Genomic DNA, 19708 nt, shown 5'->3' with positions numbered 1-19708 from the left:
AGCCAATGTCACGTTTTCCCTCCACTCTGCCCACGAATCCCGCCTGTTGACAAATACCGCTCGCCCTGCTGAAGCAACTCTTCCCGGCACAGAAGCAGATTCACTTGAAGACAGGGAAAGCTGGCCCCGCCTTTGCGATGGAGGGGTTGCTATCCTCAAAATTCTTAAAGAACATTCCTTTATCAGTCCATCCAACGGAACCACGTATCATGCCGTTTTCGTTTTCAGCCTGCCGATGTGATTTTTCTGCATCTACAATTCCCATGCTCCTTCCTGCGCATAACATCCGCCAAACAGACAATGAGAATTTATGTGAATCTAAGGCTGGGACGCTCCCTGGGGGATTTCCAAGGGCTCTAAACCTCTGGAGAGATGAGAGCTACAGTTCTTTGAAAGGCGAGGAAGTAGATGTTTTGTGAATTGAAGGGGAAGAAACTGCGCTTGCAAGGGCAGCGGCCAGAGTGGCCCGGTGCCTCCCACGTGTCAGGAACGCCCAGATGTCAGAAGCTGACAGCTCCCCCTTGTCCAGCCCACCTCTCTAGCACTCAGAGAGGTGAGTGAGGGACCAAGCAGTGTGCTGGCAAAACCTGGAGAAGCCCTGGGAGGGAAAACAGAGAGGTGAGGCTGTTTTCAGCCAAGAGGCATGGCCGTCTTTGTTCTCAGGGGCTTGGAAAGCAGAGGCAAAGAATCGGCACCAGTACATGTAGAGGCAGGAAGTCTGTGGGAAATCTCTGTACCTGCCTCTTAATTTTGCTGTGAACCTAACTCTGCTCTAGAAAAAAGTCTTCAAAAAAAAAAAAAAAGGGACCTTGGCAAGGAAGACAGGAAGGAGCTTTCCTGTAAGCTACATCTGAGCAGTTGGAAGAATGGGGGCCAGAGAGTGGGCAGGGCCCTTACAAATCCAAATATCTTGCCACTTGATTTGCAAAACATGAAATACATTTACTAAGGACAAAAAAAGTAACCTAATATAATGCTGACCACGTAGCATGTATTCCACACATGTTTAGTGAACTGCAAGGTCCCCTTCCTACTTTCTGGGGAGGAAAAATTGGAACCTTTAAATCACTGGCAAGAGAAAGAAACTAAAATCAAAGCAGAGTACCGTGTGATGGGGCAGGAACTTTTTAACCAATTCCCCAATGAAGCTGAATGATAGCAACTTCAACCCCAGAATGCTTAGCTCTCTCTCTCTCTCTCTCTCTCTCTCTCTCTTTTTTTTTTCAAGTGAATAGCCCTTAAATGGGCAAAGCTCTAGCATTTATCCCTGAGCAAAAGGTTAACTGCCAGGTCTGTATGGCACAGTCCATAAGGAGGGCTCTCCAGACCTGCTCTTACAAAGCTCTGGCTCATCGGGAACGTCCTGGATCTCCAGCAGGCAGAGCACCAAACCTGCTACCTACAACTTAGTCTAGCATCTGGGCACCAGATGGGGAGCTTCCCTCCGACTCTGCATCCCTCACCAGTCCTATGTGTAGTAAAATGAGCGAACCAGAGCCAGCTCTGACCACTTATGAGACACAGCAGGGGCAAGCCCCCCTGCATGAGGAAGCACTTTTGATTCCAGCAGAGTTTTCCCATCCCAGAGGCGAAACCTCCCCTCCAAGACCCAAATCTGCCTTCCAAACTTGTTTCTAATCCCTTTCTTCAGCTGCCTCACATCAGATGCACTGTAGAAGCTTTCAACAAAAACAGATAAAGAACAAGAAAAGAGAAATCATGGACGGTGAGCAGTCTGCCCTCTAATCTTCTAGTCTTGTTTCTGTGCAAATAAAATTTGCAAACAAATACACAGAAAGACGGGTGATTCTGTACATGCTTTTTTTTTAACCTAATGGTATGTCAAGATGAAGGTCTGGAGTCATTGACAAGCATGTACATTCTGTGTGTGAATTTCTATCTCCCCAGAGAGAGGAGGAACCTTTCAAGGGAAAGAAGAGTGGTTTTTGCTCCATTACATCAGCTCCTACATCCCTTCCAATACTAATGCTGGATAGAAGAAATAGAAACAGTATGCCAAGGACTGGGGGCCTTCAAGGCTGGGTGTACAGGACTCTGTGTGTGTGTGTGCGCGTATGTATGTGTGTGTGTCTGTGCATGTGTACACAAAGATGCACAAAGGCCTTGTGCTTAACGCCCATTTCAGGCTGGTTCTGTGACAAGTTTCTTGGACCTGAGCCCTGAATGCCTTACACGTCTACCCTCGGTCCGTGCCTAACTGAATGGGTGGGGTCCTCCCAGAGGGCCTCTTACCTCTAAAGATCCGCCTCTGAGAACCCAAGAGCTGGCAGATCTCAGCAGAGGCCCTGCAGGAGTTGACACATTTCTGCATCCCATCGGCCAGGTCGAACAGTGTCACGTTGGAGGCCAGGGAAAAGGTGGTTTGCAGTGACATCACCACCGCACTGGGCTCCCTACAGGCAAAATATGTAGGTTTTAATTGTCCTAAAATGACATGTGGGCCCCAGGGCTTTTGGAAAATGAGTGTCCTCCCCATTCTCCAGTGATGGCCTGGGAGAGCATGAAGTGCCAGTGACCTTGGCCCTGGATCACCCTATGGCCCAATCAAAACAAGGCCCAGTTTTGCGGCCATCACCCATGTTAGAACATCCTCCCCTTTCTATAGACTGGTTCACAAACGAATATAATCCTGTTACTTACCTAGAAGCATGAGCTGTGGATCGGGTATAACCAGGTAATGTTGAAAAACACACATTTAACTGAAAGGAAGAACAGGTTTATCGTTAACTGTGAGTCAGACAAAAGCCTTAAACCTAGAACGAATTTCCTATTTTCAGGATCAAATAGGCGTTTTCCAGCCATCAAGTTGTCAGCAGGCAGCCTTACGCAGGAGTGGTGTCTTTTTTGTTCCTTTCTTAAATGCCTTTCTGCTCTTATTCTGTTGTTCCATGAGTACAAAGGGAGAGAGGCAGATAGTAAATCAGTGGGGAAAATCTTGGCAGGAAATGATGTTCAGAACAGCACCCTTGGATGCAAAACATCTTCAAAGGAGCAGATCTCTTCTAAGACCCAGGGTTTCAAAAACCTCAGAGGCAACTGTTTATTTGGACTTTGCATAGTGAACAAGCCTCACTGAAAAGGCTGGGTTCCTTTCAGCTACCCCAGGTCTGGCAGGCCTGACACAGACCCCTCATAATCTACAATGAGTTGACCTAACTCACAGATAGGTCCTCTTCAATAAGGCTCTCCATAGGAAATTACATTACATGGGTCAAGAGCCCTTTTGTTGAGAGCAAATTAAGAGCGACTCTCCCTGTGTTTGCCTTGTGCTCTCGGAAAGAGCAGAAAATCCCTGTGGGGCATGAAGTACCATGCCTGCTTCTCCACTCCCCGCCCCCCCCACCCCCGCCACCGACAGTAGGGGCTGGGGATTCCTTTTATGCAGCAGAGGGTCTCAATACCTTGACCAATGCAACCCACCTGTCTTCAAAGCCTGTGTGTCAGACACATCTCACCCTTCACAAGATGGATTCAAACACAGGATGCTATCAAACCTTTTTTTGGCTTTGTATGACATTACTTTATATTCACAAGGTAATGATTTATTATTACTTAAAATTTTTTTTCCCAGGAAAGAACAGAAATAGCACATTTCAGAACAGAACGGCACCTTGGGAAAGACTACTTGAGTCATAGCCTAAATCTTCTCTAGTCATAGCCAAATCTTCACTATATCTTGGGGGTGGGGATGTCACATCACTAATAAATTATATGTTGACACTGGGTAAAAATTAGCAAATCAGATAAGTCACTGAGCACCGTGTAATGGGAAGGACTGTACCTCTGCACAAGTTTCTCAGCCTCTGTACTATCTTAGAAGGAAATATTGACCTACAACCGAACTAAGAGGCAGCTGTGGTGCAGTGCCAAGAACACCAGGTATAGGGTTAGTAGACGTAAAACCCCGTCATATAGTAAAGAATTTGACCTTACTCAAAGAGAGATCTGGCCCTTGACTCCTGGGAGGTAGTTTCTAAGCCTTTGGAATGTCCTGCCTTTGTTTACCTGGAGACCCTGCGCTGCTCCAGATAATCTAACAGTGTGATTTATGGTGGGGATTGGGGTTACAAAGGGTAACCCAAAGGGTTACCTCTCCAGAGGGGCTGGAGACTGAGGTCAGCCATATGGGCAGTTGACTATCTGTGTTTTGGCTCTAGACACCAAGGCTCAGGTGAGTCTCCCTGGTTGGCGATACTCTATGAATACTGTACACATCATTGCTGAGAGGAGTTAACCCTGTCCATGACCCCATGGGGAGACGACGACTGGAAGCACTGAATTTGAATCCCTCCTGGACTCTGCCCCATGCATCTCTTCCCTTAGCTGACTGTAACCTGGATCTTTTAACTGTAATAAACCGTAACCACAAGTATAATAGCTTTCAGTGAGATCTGTGAGTCCTTCTAGTGCACTATCAAAACTGAGTGTTTCTTGGGGACCCCCAAACTCGCAATTGCTGTCCGAAGTGAGAGTGGTCTCTAACTTTGCACCTGCTCTGTGTAAACTCAGGCAATGTCACTAACTCCCAGAACCTGCCACTTTTCCCTCTATAAAGTGTTGGCAATACCTCTTATAGGAGTGATGCACCTGGTAAAGTGCCCGTCACAGAGTAGATGCTCAGTAGATACAGAAATGGAATTGGAATCTACATTTTACACAAATAAAACCCATGGTCCCATAAAATCCTATAGGTTTTGGCTAATATACTCTTACCCATAAAGAACAAGTAAAATTAAAATCAGAAATCAATCTCTAAAACTTATTTTAATGGCAAATTTCAATTTTCTGAACACCGAATCTTAGACTACGGTAGCAGCTGAGAGGCAAAATTTACTATCTGAGCTTCATTTCTATCTCTTCTTCTTTCCTCTCCATTTTTCTTTTCTTCTTTCTTGTCTTTTTCCTGACAAAAAACAGGCAAGGAGGGAAAGAAGAAGAATCAAAGGCCCCTAGATAATCTACTCAGTGAATTCTCAACCCTGGGTAATAGGATTAACTGTTCCACCTTTGGCATTCCCTTGAGAAAAAAGCATCATTCTCTCCAGGTTCCAAAACACAGACAGAAAAATCACACAGCATGTCAACAGCAGATGGGACAGTAGGATTTTCTGGGTCTTTCCACTTCACCAACAGCTCTTATTGGTGCATGTCACCTAAATGTCTGTAACTATGAGTCTGAACATGGAAAAGAAATGCCAAGGCACCGATAAAGGCTGCATGGGAAGACACATTAGAAGAAATGCTTCTACAGGCATCACTGGTTCTCAACACCTCCCTTCTACTTCTGAAAGGCCTTTAATTTTACCCTAAAGTTCACCTTCCAAATATAACAGAAATGAACAGCCCAGGAGATACAGCTGATCCCCAGGATGTTCCCGATTCTGAATAAAATCTGTTCTAGAAACAAAGGACTAGCAGGAAGATGCCTTTTGGGAAACCTACCGTTTTGGTGATCTCATTTTCAACTTCACGGAGGTCTGAATGTTTTTCCACGGTGGTATTAAGAAATATTTTCTTCAATTTAAACTCTGTCACGAAGGTTCTAACTGAAAATGAAAACATAACCTGTTAGACCTCACAAGGTCCACCTACGCATGGCTGAGTGTCTGTAAATCTCAAGGCACCCAACTTTCCTCCACCTCCCAGGATGCTCTCTGTGCATTTCTTTCTCCTGGAGGGTGGAGACCACTCCTCCCTCTTCGGGGCTCCTCTAGCAATGGGAGCACCTACTGAGCTGAGCTGAAGACTCAGTCTGAGCAGACCTTTGGGTGAGAGGCTCCAAAGAGCCTTTTGCATATGTGTGAGGGCTCTGAGAGAGTGAGCTTCCCTCGTCTCTCCAGTGGCCTCCCACATCTTAGATGCTCAGTGAAGCTGCAAGAGAGAAGAGAGATGAGCTGGTCTAAAGAACACACTTCCAGGAAGAGGGGAGGGAGACGTGAGGTTGGAAAGACAAATGCTCGTGGGGCCCTATAAAGCTTTGGATGGAGGAAGGCTCTTTCTCTCTAGGTCTTTTACCAAGTTAGCCCTCCACTTCAAGGGCGTGCTCTGGTTTCCTCTTCTCATGAGAGTCACCTCCATCCATTCCCCATGCCTCTTGCTCAGAGGAAATGCCTGCTCTATCATTGATAAAAGAGGCTTCCAGAAGCCAGGTTACTTCCCAAGATCACCCAGCTCCCAAGGGCCAAAATTAACATTTAACGTCACGTGTGTCCATCTTCCAAGTTCTTCTTTCCCCCCTAAACCCCCTGCCCCGTGAGGAATCTCATAGTCTAAGGACAACCAAGTGGCTACAGAGAAAGGTATCAAACATCTGTAGCAGGACTCCACTCAGGGGGCTGCCAGACTCCATGACTACAAGCCATACAATGAAAACAACCCATGTTCAAGATACTGTTGGGTTCAGACATGAAAGAAAATAGCCCCATTTTCAAGGCCCATTTCACTCATAAAATAAAATTCTAGTTAACATCAATTTGTGCTGATTGGGCCTGAGGGTGACAGAACTTACAAATGGGCAGGCAATCAAAAATTAGGACAGGGCTTCCCTGGTGGCGCAGCGGTTGAGAGTCCGCCTGCCGATGCAGGGGACGCGGGTCCGTGCCCCGGTCCGGGAAGATCCCACGTGCCGCGGAGCGGCTGGGCCCGTGCGCCATGGCCGCTGAGCCTGCGCGTCCGGAGCCTGCGCTCCGCAGCGGGAGAGGCCACAACAGTGAGAGGGCAGCGTACCGCAAAAAAAAAAAATTAGGACAGACAGCCTGCTTTATATCTGGCTCTTATCTTCCTTTAGATTAAATTCTTATCTTTCCCTCTGGACAAGAAAAAAATATAAATAAACCCAAACACAGAAACACATGAAGCTGCTCTTTCATAGAAAGCTTGCCTGTTGAATTAAGAGAAAGGCCCACAGATGAGCCAGGGAAAACATTTAACATCTTATACTTACTGTCTAAAGCCCTTAATCCTTATTTAACATCTTTTTGCTTGTTCTACAGTTCAGTGAAGCCAGCTGCTTAGGCCTCTTTCTGAGAAGCAGGGAGCTCTTTGAAAACATTCCTGGCTAAATGAAAGAGCTTCAGCGTGCTCTAATTTGCATATTCCACTGGTGTTTATGAACAATGAAGCTAAATGACTTGAAAAGGGAAAGATGATTGTTAACACAATAAGTGGCTCTCCTCCTGATGCATGGTGCCTGTGGGACCCTCCACACACAGGCTTCCAGAACAGTCACCCCACCCCTTCGTCCTCCCATCTCGCAGGTCTAGGTCTGTGCCCAGTCTCTGTGCAGAAACATACATATGGTAAGCATCAGGTACACAGATCTCTTCTGAACCAGGACAGTAAATGTGGCCTCTGCATCTGTGTGAATACGAGTAAGGCACCGCAGTGTCCCCCCAGCCCCGCCCTCTCCCAGACACATTCCCATCTTCACGCTGCAGTTACATCATCTGGCTTTAGGGCGATTTTTAACTGTTGATCTACACAGGTTATCTAAATGATTTTTTAAAGATCCAAAATTATTGCTTTATATTCAAAGTAGTTTATCATTTTCATTGCTTTCAGCTCTGGTCCAAGAGATTAGAAGACTAATGTCAAAGGATACCTCCCATCTGGAGACCCCTACCATTTTCCAAGCTTGCTCAAATATATTATTTATTTGATCTTCATAATAACCCTGAGTGGGAAGCAGAGCAGGTGGTAATCTGATTTTACAGATGAGGAAATTGATGCTCAGGGGTCAGTGTGCTGTAGGTGCTGGACATGGAGCTGGAAGCCTGGCATTTGAGTCCTTGGCAAGTGTACTTTCCATACTGTTTCAAGATAAAATCATTTCCGTCATCTCCATTCTTAAACTGAAAACTTGCTGATTTCTTACAGGGTGTAGCTAAATGGAATAGGTGACCCAACTGCAAATAATCTATTAGAATACGAGGACTTCTCGACTTTGACTGATGTCTATATTCCCAGATTTTTCTTCCTTAAAAATAACGCTTTGACTTGATCCTTGTATTTTAAACAATTTTCTAAATTCTACCATTATTTTAATAGGGTACCAACTACTGAAATACATTTCTAGCCCCAAGATGGAGCTGCACCTGCCGGGGGTGCCACGTCAGCAAGTCAAACTTTAGAGTTCCTGTAAACGCTCCCCTTGGCCAGTAATGCAGCGTATCAGTCAGCCAATCCCCAAGAGCGAAGACAACTCTGGGCTCTATACTTATTTCCTTGTTCCTTGATATTTCTAAAAAAGGTCAGATATGCAACCCCAGCCAATCATGCCCTGTGTCCGCATTGCTGCTTCTACGCGCTATAAAACTCACTCTTGCCCAAAGTGGCTCAGAAAGAGTGTTCCTTCCACTGCTTGTGAGAGAGACCCTGTACTTCCCCAGTCCATGGACTGCTTTCCCTTGAGTAAAGGACATCAAACTCATTACCAAATTGCTATAGTTTTGTCATTTGACACCACCTTCTTAAAAACTCTGATTATTCCCCTCAGCCTATGGGCAATGCAAGTCATGCAAACAACACTTTCAAAGGACACAGACATTTGCTCTCTCAAAAACACAGTTACTGAGCACTTTCTCTGTGTTGAGTATGACACTGGGCAATATAAGTTGATTCCAAGTTGAGTCACTGTACCCACCAGCTCCCTCTCCAGCTTAGATAACTCTATCTTCCTCACTTGTAATTTCTTCAAGTTCTTCATTGACCTCGGCGCTCTAACTCAGATTACACAGCCTGTGTGCAAGAAAGCTCCCAGAATGAACACAGCACTGTGTGATGGAAGGACTGTGGGCTGCAAACCTGGCGTCTCATCAAGCGGTTGTATAAGCCGGGCCATTTGGTACTTTGTCAGGGCCTTAGTTTTCATTTGGGTTGTTTGCTTTTTAACCTGTAAAATGGAGATTATATCTAAAACCAACCAGCTTCATAAAATATTAAATTCGGGATCAAAATGTGACAAACTGTATGGTACAATTATGGCAGTAGCTTTGTAAAAACTGTATTTTGTCTGTGGACAAGAACATGAAGATCTTTTTTTAAAAATTTATTTATTTTTGGCTGAGTTGGCTCTTCGTTGCCGTGCGCAGGCTTCTCATTGCGGTGGCTTCTCTTGTTGCGGAGCACGGGCTCTAGGCACGCGGGCTTCAGTAGTTGTGGCTCATGGGCTCTAGAGCGCGGGCTAAGTAGTTGTGGCGCACGGGCTTAGTTGCTCCGTGGCCTGTGGGATCTTCCTGGCCCAGGGCTCGAACCCCTGTCCCCTGCACTGGCAGGTGGATTCCTAACCACTGCGCCACCAGGGAAGCCCACGAAGATCGTTTTTAAAAATGAAAAGAATGTGTGAATGTGGTAGGATAATCAGGGTTTTATTCTCTTTTTTCTCTCCCTAAATTTTTTTTTTTAACTCTTTGGTTAGAATATTCTTTTGATTCTTTTTCCCCCTAACCATAGGGTGGAATGGTTAAGCAAATAGTGTTATGCACAAATGATGGCATATTTATGCAGTCATTACAAAGTTTGTATAATAGTTTTAATAACATGGAAAAATGTTTAAGGTATAAAGTTTGTACAAATACCATATGACTTCAACTATATCAAAATATAATACACACTAAAAAAGACTGCAAATAAGGTGCTACATCTCTGAGTGGTGGAATAATAGGCAGTGTCTTCCACTCCCTTCTATATGCCTTAAAGTTATTCCTTGGGCAAAGATTGATTTTGATTAGGGAGAAAAACAATAAATGTTATTTTGCAAAATACACTGTGGTGCAGAGAAAATTCCAAGACAGACAAACTCTCTTACCCAAATTGCATATCCCTTTTTCCAGCTGGTACCCCACTGGGCATCTGCAGGTGAAGGATCCCCGAGTATTGTTGCACATGGCCAGGGGTGGGCAGGGGTTTGAGAGGCACTCATTCACATCTGCGGAGAAGGGAACACAAGGTCACAGTGAAACTGCAGCAGGCAGCACCATCATAATCCAGTACAAGGGGCACTTCTAAGGGCCAAGTGGCACTGGGTATGATGGGGCCTGGAAGCGAGTAGGCACTACCCTGGTTCTCAAGGCGCTACCAGTCTACTGAGGGTGGGGGCAGCCTTGAGTACAACTAACTATAAATATAAGGCAGGATTTGAAAGTAAAGAGAAAGTAATGATTTTGATGGAAGGGAGAATTAAGGACTATTTCAAATAACATCTGGCCTAAGACTGGAAGAATTTTAATCAGCAGATGTGGGTAGGGGGATTCTAGGCTGGGGCACCAGCACAGCGAAGGTCAGGAGCAGGAAAGTGTAGGGGTTTTCAGGGAGTGGTGGGTGGTCCAGCGTGGCAGGGATGTAGGGAGCCCGCATAAGGGAGCCAGGTCGCGGAGGCTCGTCGGTGTTATTGTCCGACATTGCTCTGCAGACAACACATAAGCATGCTAATTCTCAAGTAAGCGGGGTATGAATTTTAAAATCTTACTCCCCTATGTTTTGGAGGAAAAGGGAGTTTACTGCCTATCTCAGTGTGATACTGTATTGTAGACCACTGCAGGTGACTTTTCCTCTTACCCACGTTGCAGTCATCTCCTTGCCAGGAAGGTGAGCACACACACTGGTACCCACGGCGGGTGGGGTCCACGACGCATTTCCCATCATGAAGACAAGGGTTAGCGGCACAGCTGTTAACTGCAAACACATTTCAGATATAATGCAGTTAATCACACAGGAAAGGTGAGGGCAGTGCTAGGTAAATATTTAATTCTCCCAGCTAATATTTGATTCTTGCTTATTTCTGTGTACTTGCCCTGAAAGGCCACACTGTGCACTAGAATGGGTTCCCAGAGGTGCAGAGGAGATGTATTGGGACCGGATGCTGGCACTAGCTGTGTACATACACACGTGTTAGACAGTTGGATCCCTAAATGCAGGAGCTGGTTCAAATCCAAATACTGCTTACAGGTCCCTCGGCTCAGGAATGATGATTACATTGCCTTGGGATACTTAACAAATTCTACTTGAATCAATGCCAATTTAAAACACACGTTAAGGAGAAAATGACGCCTGATCAACCATCCTCCCTGCTCCAAGCGTTCTCTTTCCTAAAGGTCTCGCACTGTAACCGGGCCTCCACACAACGTGCCATCCTTCAGCGCAATGCCTGCAGGTGAGCACTACGGCACCCTCTCTTCACGCGGTGTGACCGTGAGCCCGTCTCATTCATCCGGGCCCTGGCGATGCACAAGCTCCCGGGTGCAGTGACCACACTCTCTGCTTGCGTCTGTATAACTGGCCTTGTCGTGGTTATACAATAGCTGCCTAGTAAAGGTTTCTGACGCACATTTAGAAAAGCCAAAACTCATAACAGAAGGAGAAAAATCATCTCCGAGGAGAAAAGTCAGTGGTAGAATGAGAAAGAGAAGGCAGAAGTCAAGAGTGCTTACTCCAGAATAACCCTGGAGACAAATGGGCTAAACCTGAAGATGGCGTCCCGGCTCCTCGTTGCTACTTCATATCTACCCAAGACCACCTGCATGAGCATAGCACCTGTATGTACAAACACTGCACCCATGGACTCTGTCACAAAAGACATAGCAACAGCCAGTAACAATGGTCCTAATACTCACCTACAGTTATCACTGCAATGGCTATAATTGGCTTTAAGGGACACTTGTGAATTATGTTCTACCTGGTATTGGAATATATTTGGCATCTGGAAATGAAGCCTGTGAGCCCTGAAGCAGGGATCCCAAACTTGCCAGAAGAAGGAGCCAGTTTCCATTTCCCAGCAAGGCTCAGACCACTGGCACGAAGGGGGCACTGATGCATCAGGGCTCTGCGGGGCCTGCGTGGGGTCCACGGCCCTCCAGCCACGAGCCGGATGATGGCTGCCTGGTTGGAACTCTGCTTCTAACTCCCTTCCCTTCTTCCCTCCTCCCTTCAGTTACCATTTCACCCCTTCACCAACAGCAGGTTTCCTTTCCTGAGTCTGGACAAGCTAAATATCCAGCAAATTTTGACCCTGACATCAAAGGAGGTATCATCCTACTTCCTTCTACCTTTCCTTAAGTGATAAAGAATCATGTGGATGGCTTTATTTCCCTTGTCCCAGCAACTTCTACATGGATATAAAGATATATAACCTCAGGTGCAATGTCACACAGTCACTATGGGAAAGGTTAGCTCATCATCCTCTCACTAAACACATCTCTCCACCCACGTTTATCCACTGACATCATAATCTTAGGGAGAAAAAGGAGCCTGGGCTCCCCTGGATGAAGAGAAGTCTCCCCGGTGACTGGGGGGCTGGCTGACTAGCTCAGAGGCTCGTGGCTCTGATCTGGGAGCAGGCACCTGCTCGCTCTGTGTCTCAGGCCACCTAAAGCTTCTTGACTCCAGTTTTCCACCCTTCAATCCTGCTTCATGACCCCACTCTGGCTTTGCTAGAGTTAAAGCCATGCTTGAAAAGCTCTTCCAATTACGGGGCATTACAAGTTACAATGGCACTACTGATGTCACACATGGCCAACGGCATCCGCTCCTCTTTCTCCGGGAAGAATTCTGAAACTCAGGGGTGAGAAGACTGTCACCGTGACATTCCTTTCTGATTTAAGTGCTCCAACAGAAAGCATCTGAGATCACAAAGCAGACACTGTCCTATGGCGGATACCAGCCACCCCGAGCCCCGTGCAGCCTCAGCGTGCTTGTGCGACTGTGTCCTACCTGAGGCTGGAGATGACGGTGCTGTGGACGACTGCGTGCTGCTCTGCGCAGTGAGGGTGGTCGATGTAGATGTCAACACCTTAGCTGTAGAAACAGGTGTGCTTTGGGGGGAAGGAGATGTTCTGAGGAAATGTGAAGCCAGGCTGTGCTCTTCTGTAGGGGCAAGCCCCGTGGTCCATTCTTTTGCTGATGTGGGCACACTGGTCAGGGCGATCGATCCGGTGGCAGCATCTCTATTCACTGGGTTCCTTTCTGTGGTGACAGCACCTTCTGTTGAGATGCGTACCACTAGAATTTCAGGACTGGTTGGCGGGAGCTGTTTTCCGGCCACTGTCTGTACTGTTGTAGGACCACCCGTCAGAGATGCTGTGCTTGACGGGGGTTGGGGGCTGGGCACATGGGGATGAGAGGTCTGGAGAGTGGTAGCTACCAAAGCTGGAGACGTCTGGGCTAAGCTGGTGCTCGTGGCTGGAAGGGTTTGCTCAGTGGAGGATTCCGTTAAGGCCAGGGGCGAAGGGATCCCCAGAGGAGACCTCACTGTTACAGTTTCCGTGGCCTCCACAGGCAGAGTCTCCAGGCTCTGTGGCTTTGATTCCGTAACGAGCTTCCCAAGGTGTGGGCTGCTCTGGTTCTTAGGACCTGCCGTTTGACTGCTGGGGAGCATCGCCACGGATGATGCCATTATCGACGTCCAGGCTGAAGTTACAGGAGCGCCCCTTGCCTTGGGCAGGACCAGGGTAGAGGATGAAGGTGGGAGGATTGTCTGTGAGACAGACGGCGAGACAGGGGCAGATGCTGTCAGGGATCCTAGTGAGGGTGGTGGCGAGGAAGACAAAGGTGTGGGCACATCAGGGGCGGACCGCAGTGGGTGAGTGGAGGCCCTGGTCGATGGCAAGGTTGACGAGAACAACCGGTAGGACTGTGACACTGAGGGCTGGGGCAAGGGGGGCCCTGACGAAGAAGACGATGATGTATCGCCAACGGATTCAGCATCGGTGTCGAGAAGAACCAGAGTGGTCAGCATACTAACGGCGGGTGTGCGGGATGGAGGGCTGGCCGTGCGCAGAACTAGTGCCTCAGTGGAAGACTGAGCGTATTCCCCATCGTGGGAGGAGACGTTGCTTCTCTCTGCCTGAGCCTGAGAGGAGGAAGAAGAGTCTGAATGCAAAGAGCTTGAGATCTTAACGGAAGAGGTGGAACTCTCCCTTACGTCCAAGGATGAACTGTGGTCTGCAATGGACAGCAGTGCCCGCTCCCCTTTGGTGAAAGGAGCTGAAACGTAGGTGTGGTCTGTGTAGTCACTGGACGTCCCGTGTTCAGGGTGTGTGCCACTCACTGCATCGTAGCTCATTCCAGTGACTGCAAAGGGAAAAACCAAAGTGAGGTTAACTAAACAGACATCTGTGAACCTGCACTATGAGACAGACCTTCAGTGTCCCACCCATGAACGCCTGGGGGCTGACACGCTTTCTCTGGATAGAGGCAGTACGGGGAGGCAGGCAGGGTCTGAGTCTGCAGTGAGCGGACCTGCCCTCCTGTGAGGAGCACAGCGGCAGCAGGGGAAATGGTCATGAAAGAGAAGCGGGGCCAGGGGCCTAAGAATAGGGAACAGGTCCAAATTCCTTCCACAGGCCTTTTTTGATGAAAGCAAATTAGTATCTGAAAAGCTCTTAAGACCCCAAATAGAACAATTGTTATGCCTAAGTGGAAAAAGGAAAACCCTCCCAACTTTCCATTCTGTACAATGAGATATTTCTTTCCCAGGAGACTGGCCTAAGCCACAACATGGCCAGGTTTCTTTATTGCAAGCATCCTGGCAGACAGCACCGCAAATGCCCGGGGCAAGTGTTGGGGAGGTGGGGGAACCCGGAAAGTGCTCTTCACAGGGAGCCGGTAAGGCACTTTCTGGGTTGACAGCGAACTCGATCACTCTAGGATCACGAGCAAATTGACACCTGAGCTGAGGGAACGCGGCAAGAGATCCTGCCCATCACCTCCGAGCACTCGCGAGGCTGCCAGTGAACCCGAGACCGAGCGGGCATCCCAGGTCGCCGTCACGTTCCCCCGCTGAGTGGGGCGCTCCGCGTCTCTGGGCGTCGCCGCTGAGCGCTCCACATCCCCAGGAGTCGTGCTGCCGTTGCTGAGAGATCGCAGCGTGCGCTCTCCGACTCCAGTGAAAGTAGCCCAGGTGTGCGGGCTGTGAGCGCGGGCTCCGGGCGCCCCCTCCTCCACTTCGGAACTGACGGCCAGCTCAGGACTGTCTTCGGTGGCTGCGAGAGGGCCAAAAAGGGGAGGGCCGGTCACTCCGGGGGGTAGAGCTGGGCTGTGCCAGCCAGACGCTTCCCTAGGCTTTCTCAGTGTTTTTATTTGAAACTGACACGGTGAAAACCCAAACTGTGTGCTGTTCCTGCAAAGGCACCGGTGACTGAAACCTCAGGAAGCAGTGCGGGGGGTCAGCGTTGCTGTTCAGGTGGCTTGGATTTATGGGAACGTTTATCAGTTAGTGAACAGGATTGATACGGTATTTCTGCTCAGTGATACATAATAAATAGTGTTTATGTCAGGGAAATCGGTGGTGGCAGCGGGAGAGGTGAACAGTGGGCAAAAGACTAACAACCCTGCTGGGGCTTCAGACCCGACAAGGTCTGGGAGGGAGGCCAGTATCACCTGGAAGGTTTTTACCTCCTGGTAGGACCAGCGATACACGACCGACACAGGGCCTGTTGTTCTATACTGTCCGTCATTCTATAGTGTAGCTCTTCACCCTAGCACATCAGTGAGAAATGGCATTGTGGTCAGAGGTTACGGGTGGGTTTTTTTTGTTTTTTTTTTTTTTTAATGTATATGTTTTATTTTCTTGGTAGGGATGGAACAGGGACAGGTGACACATGAATAAGTATCCTTTTCCTCCTTTCTTGGGTATATGTTTTATGCTATAAACTTAAAGAACCTTAGATTATATTATCAAATAAATCCTTCTTTTCAGAAATGATGGAAATGAGGTCCAATTCTTCTTGGCGTACATATCTGGATCTAATGAGACAAACAGGCTCTGTTCTGATTCTTATTCTTATTCCCAGACCAGTCTAGCCCTTGACACCCCATGGACCAACCTTGGTGGAAAATGGATACAAAGCTGAGTGTAGGTTCTCTTCATGATAGGTTTGCATTAACTGACAGACAGGAATGGGGACAGGGACACACAGTGACCTGGGGCAGCACTGAGAAAGCCAGGACCCAGTCACAGATGTGATCTGACCGAGGCAGCAGGACTTAAGAGACCCACAGAAAGTCCACCAGGAGAGGCTGGAGAGTTGAGTGTACCCGAGAAAAATCTCCCTGGCAAAGAGGACAGGGCTGGGACGGACAATGATGGTCGAGGCTCCGTTACACAAGACTTAGGCCAACAACCCTGTCAGGCGGACAGACTTAACACAGGGGAAAGTCATGCCCTGAAACAGAGGGGCTGCATCTGAACCCAGAAAAAGGAACGAACCAAGAACTCTGAAAGCTGGATGGCAGAATCGGTCAGCTGTGGGCTCTTCAGAGGAAAAGGGAGAAAGCATTGTTAACCCTGAGTGAGGTGGCTTCAGGAATGAGGCTTTTCCTTATCTGGTGCTTTAGAACCGAACCCCAAGGTCCACTCACACTGAGATCACATTTTCCACACCAATCAACTGCGCCCTCACTGCAGAGTGCAGGGTAGTGAAGAGACAGAAGAGGGAAAGGCTATGGGACATGAGCTCCTGGTCTGGGATGGCAAAAATTCGGAGCGCCACAGGGGTAGGGCGGAAAGGATTCCTTGTGTTTAGGAGACACAGTGTGTGTTTTCCATTCACAGACATAAAAGAGGACAAAGAGCTTCCGCCCATACATGTGGTATTCTTTACGATACAGCCTATGCTTTTCCACGTCACATCAGTAGTGAAAAATGTTAATTTTCCTCATCAATTAGGGTACTCATAGGGGGCAAAAGAGCTGCTATTATGAGTGGTGGAGAGGTAAGAATTTAAATCTATTATAAGCTTAAATGATAAGTTACTGCATTTTTGCTTTAGTCAGCATACAATTTACATTGATAAGGCTGTTGAGAATTGTTTTTAAATATTTTCCAAAAACATTATTAAAAAGGATCATCAAAGGAAAAGTTTTCGGGCTTCCCTGGTGGCGCAGTGGTTGAGAGTCCGCCTGCCGATGCAGGGGACGCGCGGGTTCGTGCCCTGGTCCGGGAGGATCCCACGTGCCACGGAGTGGCTGGGCCCGTGAGCCATGGCCGCTGGGCTTGCGCGTCCGGAGCCTGTGCTCCGCGACGGGAGAGGCTACGGCAGTGAGAGGCCCGCGTACCGCAAAAAAAAAAAAAAGGAAAAGTTTTCTCAATCGATAGATTGGACTTCATCAAAATTAAAAAATTTGTGCTGCAGACGCCAACATCAAGGAAGTGAAAAGACAACCCACGGAATGGGAGCACATGTCTGCAAATCGTATCTCTGATAAAGGACGAGTATCCAGAATGTACAAAGAACTCTTACAGTGCAATTAAAGAAAGACAAATAACCCAATTTGAAAGCCGTCCAAAGATCTGAATAGACTTTTCCAAAGAAGATATACAAATGGTCAATGAGCCCATGAAAAGATGTTCACCATCATTAGTCAGCTGGGAAAACTGCAAACCAACACCACTTGAGACACCACTTCACACCCACTAAGATGGCTAGAATCAAAAAAGCTGGACAATAACAAGTGGTGGTAAAGGTGTTAAGAAACTGGAACCCTCGTAACCTTGCTGGTGGGAATTTAAAACGGTGCAGTCACTCTGGAAAGCAGTTTGGCAGCTCCTCAAAGGTCAGAAATAGAGCCACTGTATAACCTGGCAATTCCAAGAGCACACAAAAACTTGTGCCTGAATGTTCACAACAGTACTATTCCTAATAGGCAGAGGGTGGGAATAACCCACCCATCCAATAATGGATAAAAGCATAATCAAAATGTGGTGCATCCATGTGATGGAATAGTATTTGGCTATACAAAGGAACGAAGCACTGACATGCTGCAATGTGGATGAACCTTGAAAACGTGATGCTAAGTGAAAAATACAAAAGGCCACATACTGTACGATTCCACGTATAAGAAATGTCTAGAAGAGGCAAGTCCATAGAGACAAAAAGTAAATTAGTGGATGCCAGAGGCTGGGAATAGCAGAGAACGGGGAGAGACTGCTGGTGAGCTCAGAGCTTTTCTGGGGTGATGAAAATGTTCTGGCATTACATAGTTGTGATGGTTGCCCAACTTAGTGAATATACTGAAACCCACTGAACTGTACACTTTAAGTGGGTGAATTGTATAGAATGTGAATTATATCTCAATAAAGCTGTTTAAAAGGCGGTGAAAGAATTTCTCTCCATGAAAGCCCAGACCTGGAGTGAACAACCACTCACGAGAAGCTGATACTTTCACCTTCCAGAAGCTGTGTGATTGCGGCAGGCACGGGGGTATGGCGGCGGCGGGGGCAGGGGGCGCTATATGGGGTGGAAGGACACGGCAGAGAAGTCCCCGAGCTGTGTGTGGGAGGGGCACGTGGCAACAGCAACATCTTGGAGGTGGAACGTAAAAACTGGGGGATATACAGGGATATCGGTATCAACCAGCTAGAAGGATGACCTGGGAATAATGAGGGGCCCACGGAGCTATTTCATTAATGCGGCAGAAGATCGCAGCCCAGGCACCCCTCCACCGTCCGCGGGGTGCGGTTCCGTGAACGGAGACTCACTGGAGCGCTCCCCGCGTGGTGCCGAGGAGCCCAGGCTTTCTGAGGAGGATGAAGACAAGGACTCGGTGGCCGGTTCGGAATAGCTCCTCTCACCAGGCGCTGGGTCACTTCCTCGAGACTGTGGGGCGGAGGCTGAAAACCGGGTCAAAACCGAAGCGTTCACAACCTCAGGATGGGAAGTGGAGCTTCCGGTCGCATCTGCGAATGGCTCGCTGTCGGTCAAGAACCAGCGAGCAGTGCTCTCTCCACCTCTTGCCGGCGGGACTGACCGAGACACAGTCGCTGTCTGAGACACGGAGCTGCCACTCCCCGCACCAGAGCTGCTGGCGAGTCGGTGTCCTCTGGAGGCTGAAAGGTGTCAGAGAGAAAAGGCCATCACACGGATGCAAGAGAGATCCCTCCACAGACGAGACGCGAGTCTTCCCTAGGAGAAGGTGCCCTTTGCAAGGACCTTGTATAGTATTTACTATATGTGTAACCCGACGTGTATTTTCAGGTTCTAAATAATTATTTCAAAACTCTTCAGTGTCAGTAAGAGATCAATACTAAAAATTAAAATTGGTGAAGACGGGAGCTTTTAAACAGTATGTGCAAAGCAGAGTAGCTTATGGGCCTGAGTGTTTTATTCTCTTTCCCCCAAAACATGGGGTGTTATGAGCCAGTGAGTATGCTGTTATGTCCATCAAATACAATGTGCCCAAATACTGTGCTTAGAGCATTTCTCTAAGACAGTTCTATTATTAATAAAACTAATTTTGGGGACTTCCCTGGTGGTCCAGCAGTTAAGACTCCGTGCTCCCAGTGCAGGGGGCCTGGGTTCCATCCCTGGTCAGGGAACTAGATCCCACATGCCGCAACTAAAAAGATCCCGCACACCACAACGAAGATCTCACATGCCGCAACTAAGACCCAGTGCAGCCAAATAACTAAATAGATTTATTTTTTAAAAAAAGATTATTCTAATTTTGAAGTATAGCAAACAAAAAATCAACTATAGGGGGTACACTAAAGCCATGAATTTAGGGAGTATGTTTATATCTGCACATTTTCTTTGTAAAGATGATCTGTACAGAAGATAACTGAAGCTAGCTTTAAAGAGCGGGCCAGCTCTCAGTTTGAAGATGATGCCGCAGAGTGACAAGATGCACCAGCAGTGAGACCTCAAGGCGGGGGTCTCAACTCTGTGGCGAGTGAGCTAAAGACCACGCACTCACT

At 47.7% G+C, this 19708-nt stretch overlaps 1 protein-coding gene across 1 annotated transcript in view; it reads right to left on the bottom strand.

Moving 5' to 3' along the window:
* The window catches only part of HEG1 (heart development protein with EGF like domains 1), a 76872-nt gene that overhangs the window by 24165 nt on the left and 32999 nt on the right, over positions 1 to 19708 (bottom strand). Inside the window, exons 5-11 of the mRNA XM_065876859.1 lie at positions 18494 to 18841; positions 12727 to 14085; positions 10576 to 10692; positions 9827 to 9946; positions 5464 to 5567; positions 2662 to 2720; positions 2254 to 2414 (exon numbers count right to left, since the gene is read on the bottom strand). Coding sequence (XP_065732931.1) covers positions 2254 to 2414; positions 2662 to 2720; positions 5464 to 5567; positions 9827 to 9946; positions 10576 to 10692; positions 12727 to 14085; positions 18494 to 18841 — 2268 coding nt within the window. The remainder of the gene's footprint in view (positions 1 to 2253; positions 2415 to 2661; positions 2721 to 5463; positions 5568 to 9826; positions 9947 to 10575; positions 10693 to 12726; positions 14086 to 18493; positions 18842 to 19708) is intronic.

The sequence above is a fragment of the Phocoena phocoena genome, chromosome 4 (genome assembly GCF_963924675.1).
Source record: "Phocoena phocoena chromosome 4, mPhoPho1.1, whole genome shotgun sequence".
In the NCBI taxonomy this organism is placed as follows: domain Eukaryota; kingdom Metazoa; phylum Chordata; class Mammalia; order Artiodactyla; family Phocoenidae; genus Phocoena; species Phocoena phocoena.
Note: the sequence above shows the minus strand (reverse complement) of the source record. Positions and strands in the feature narration are given on the sequence as shown.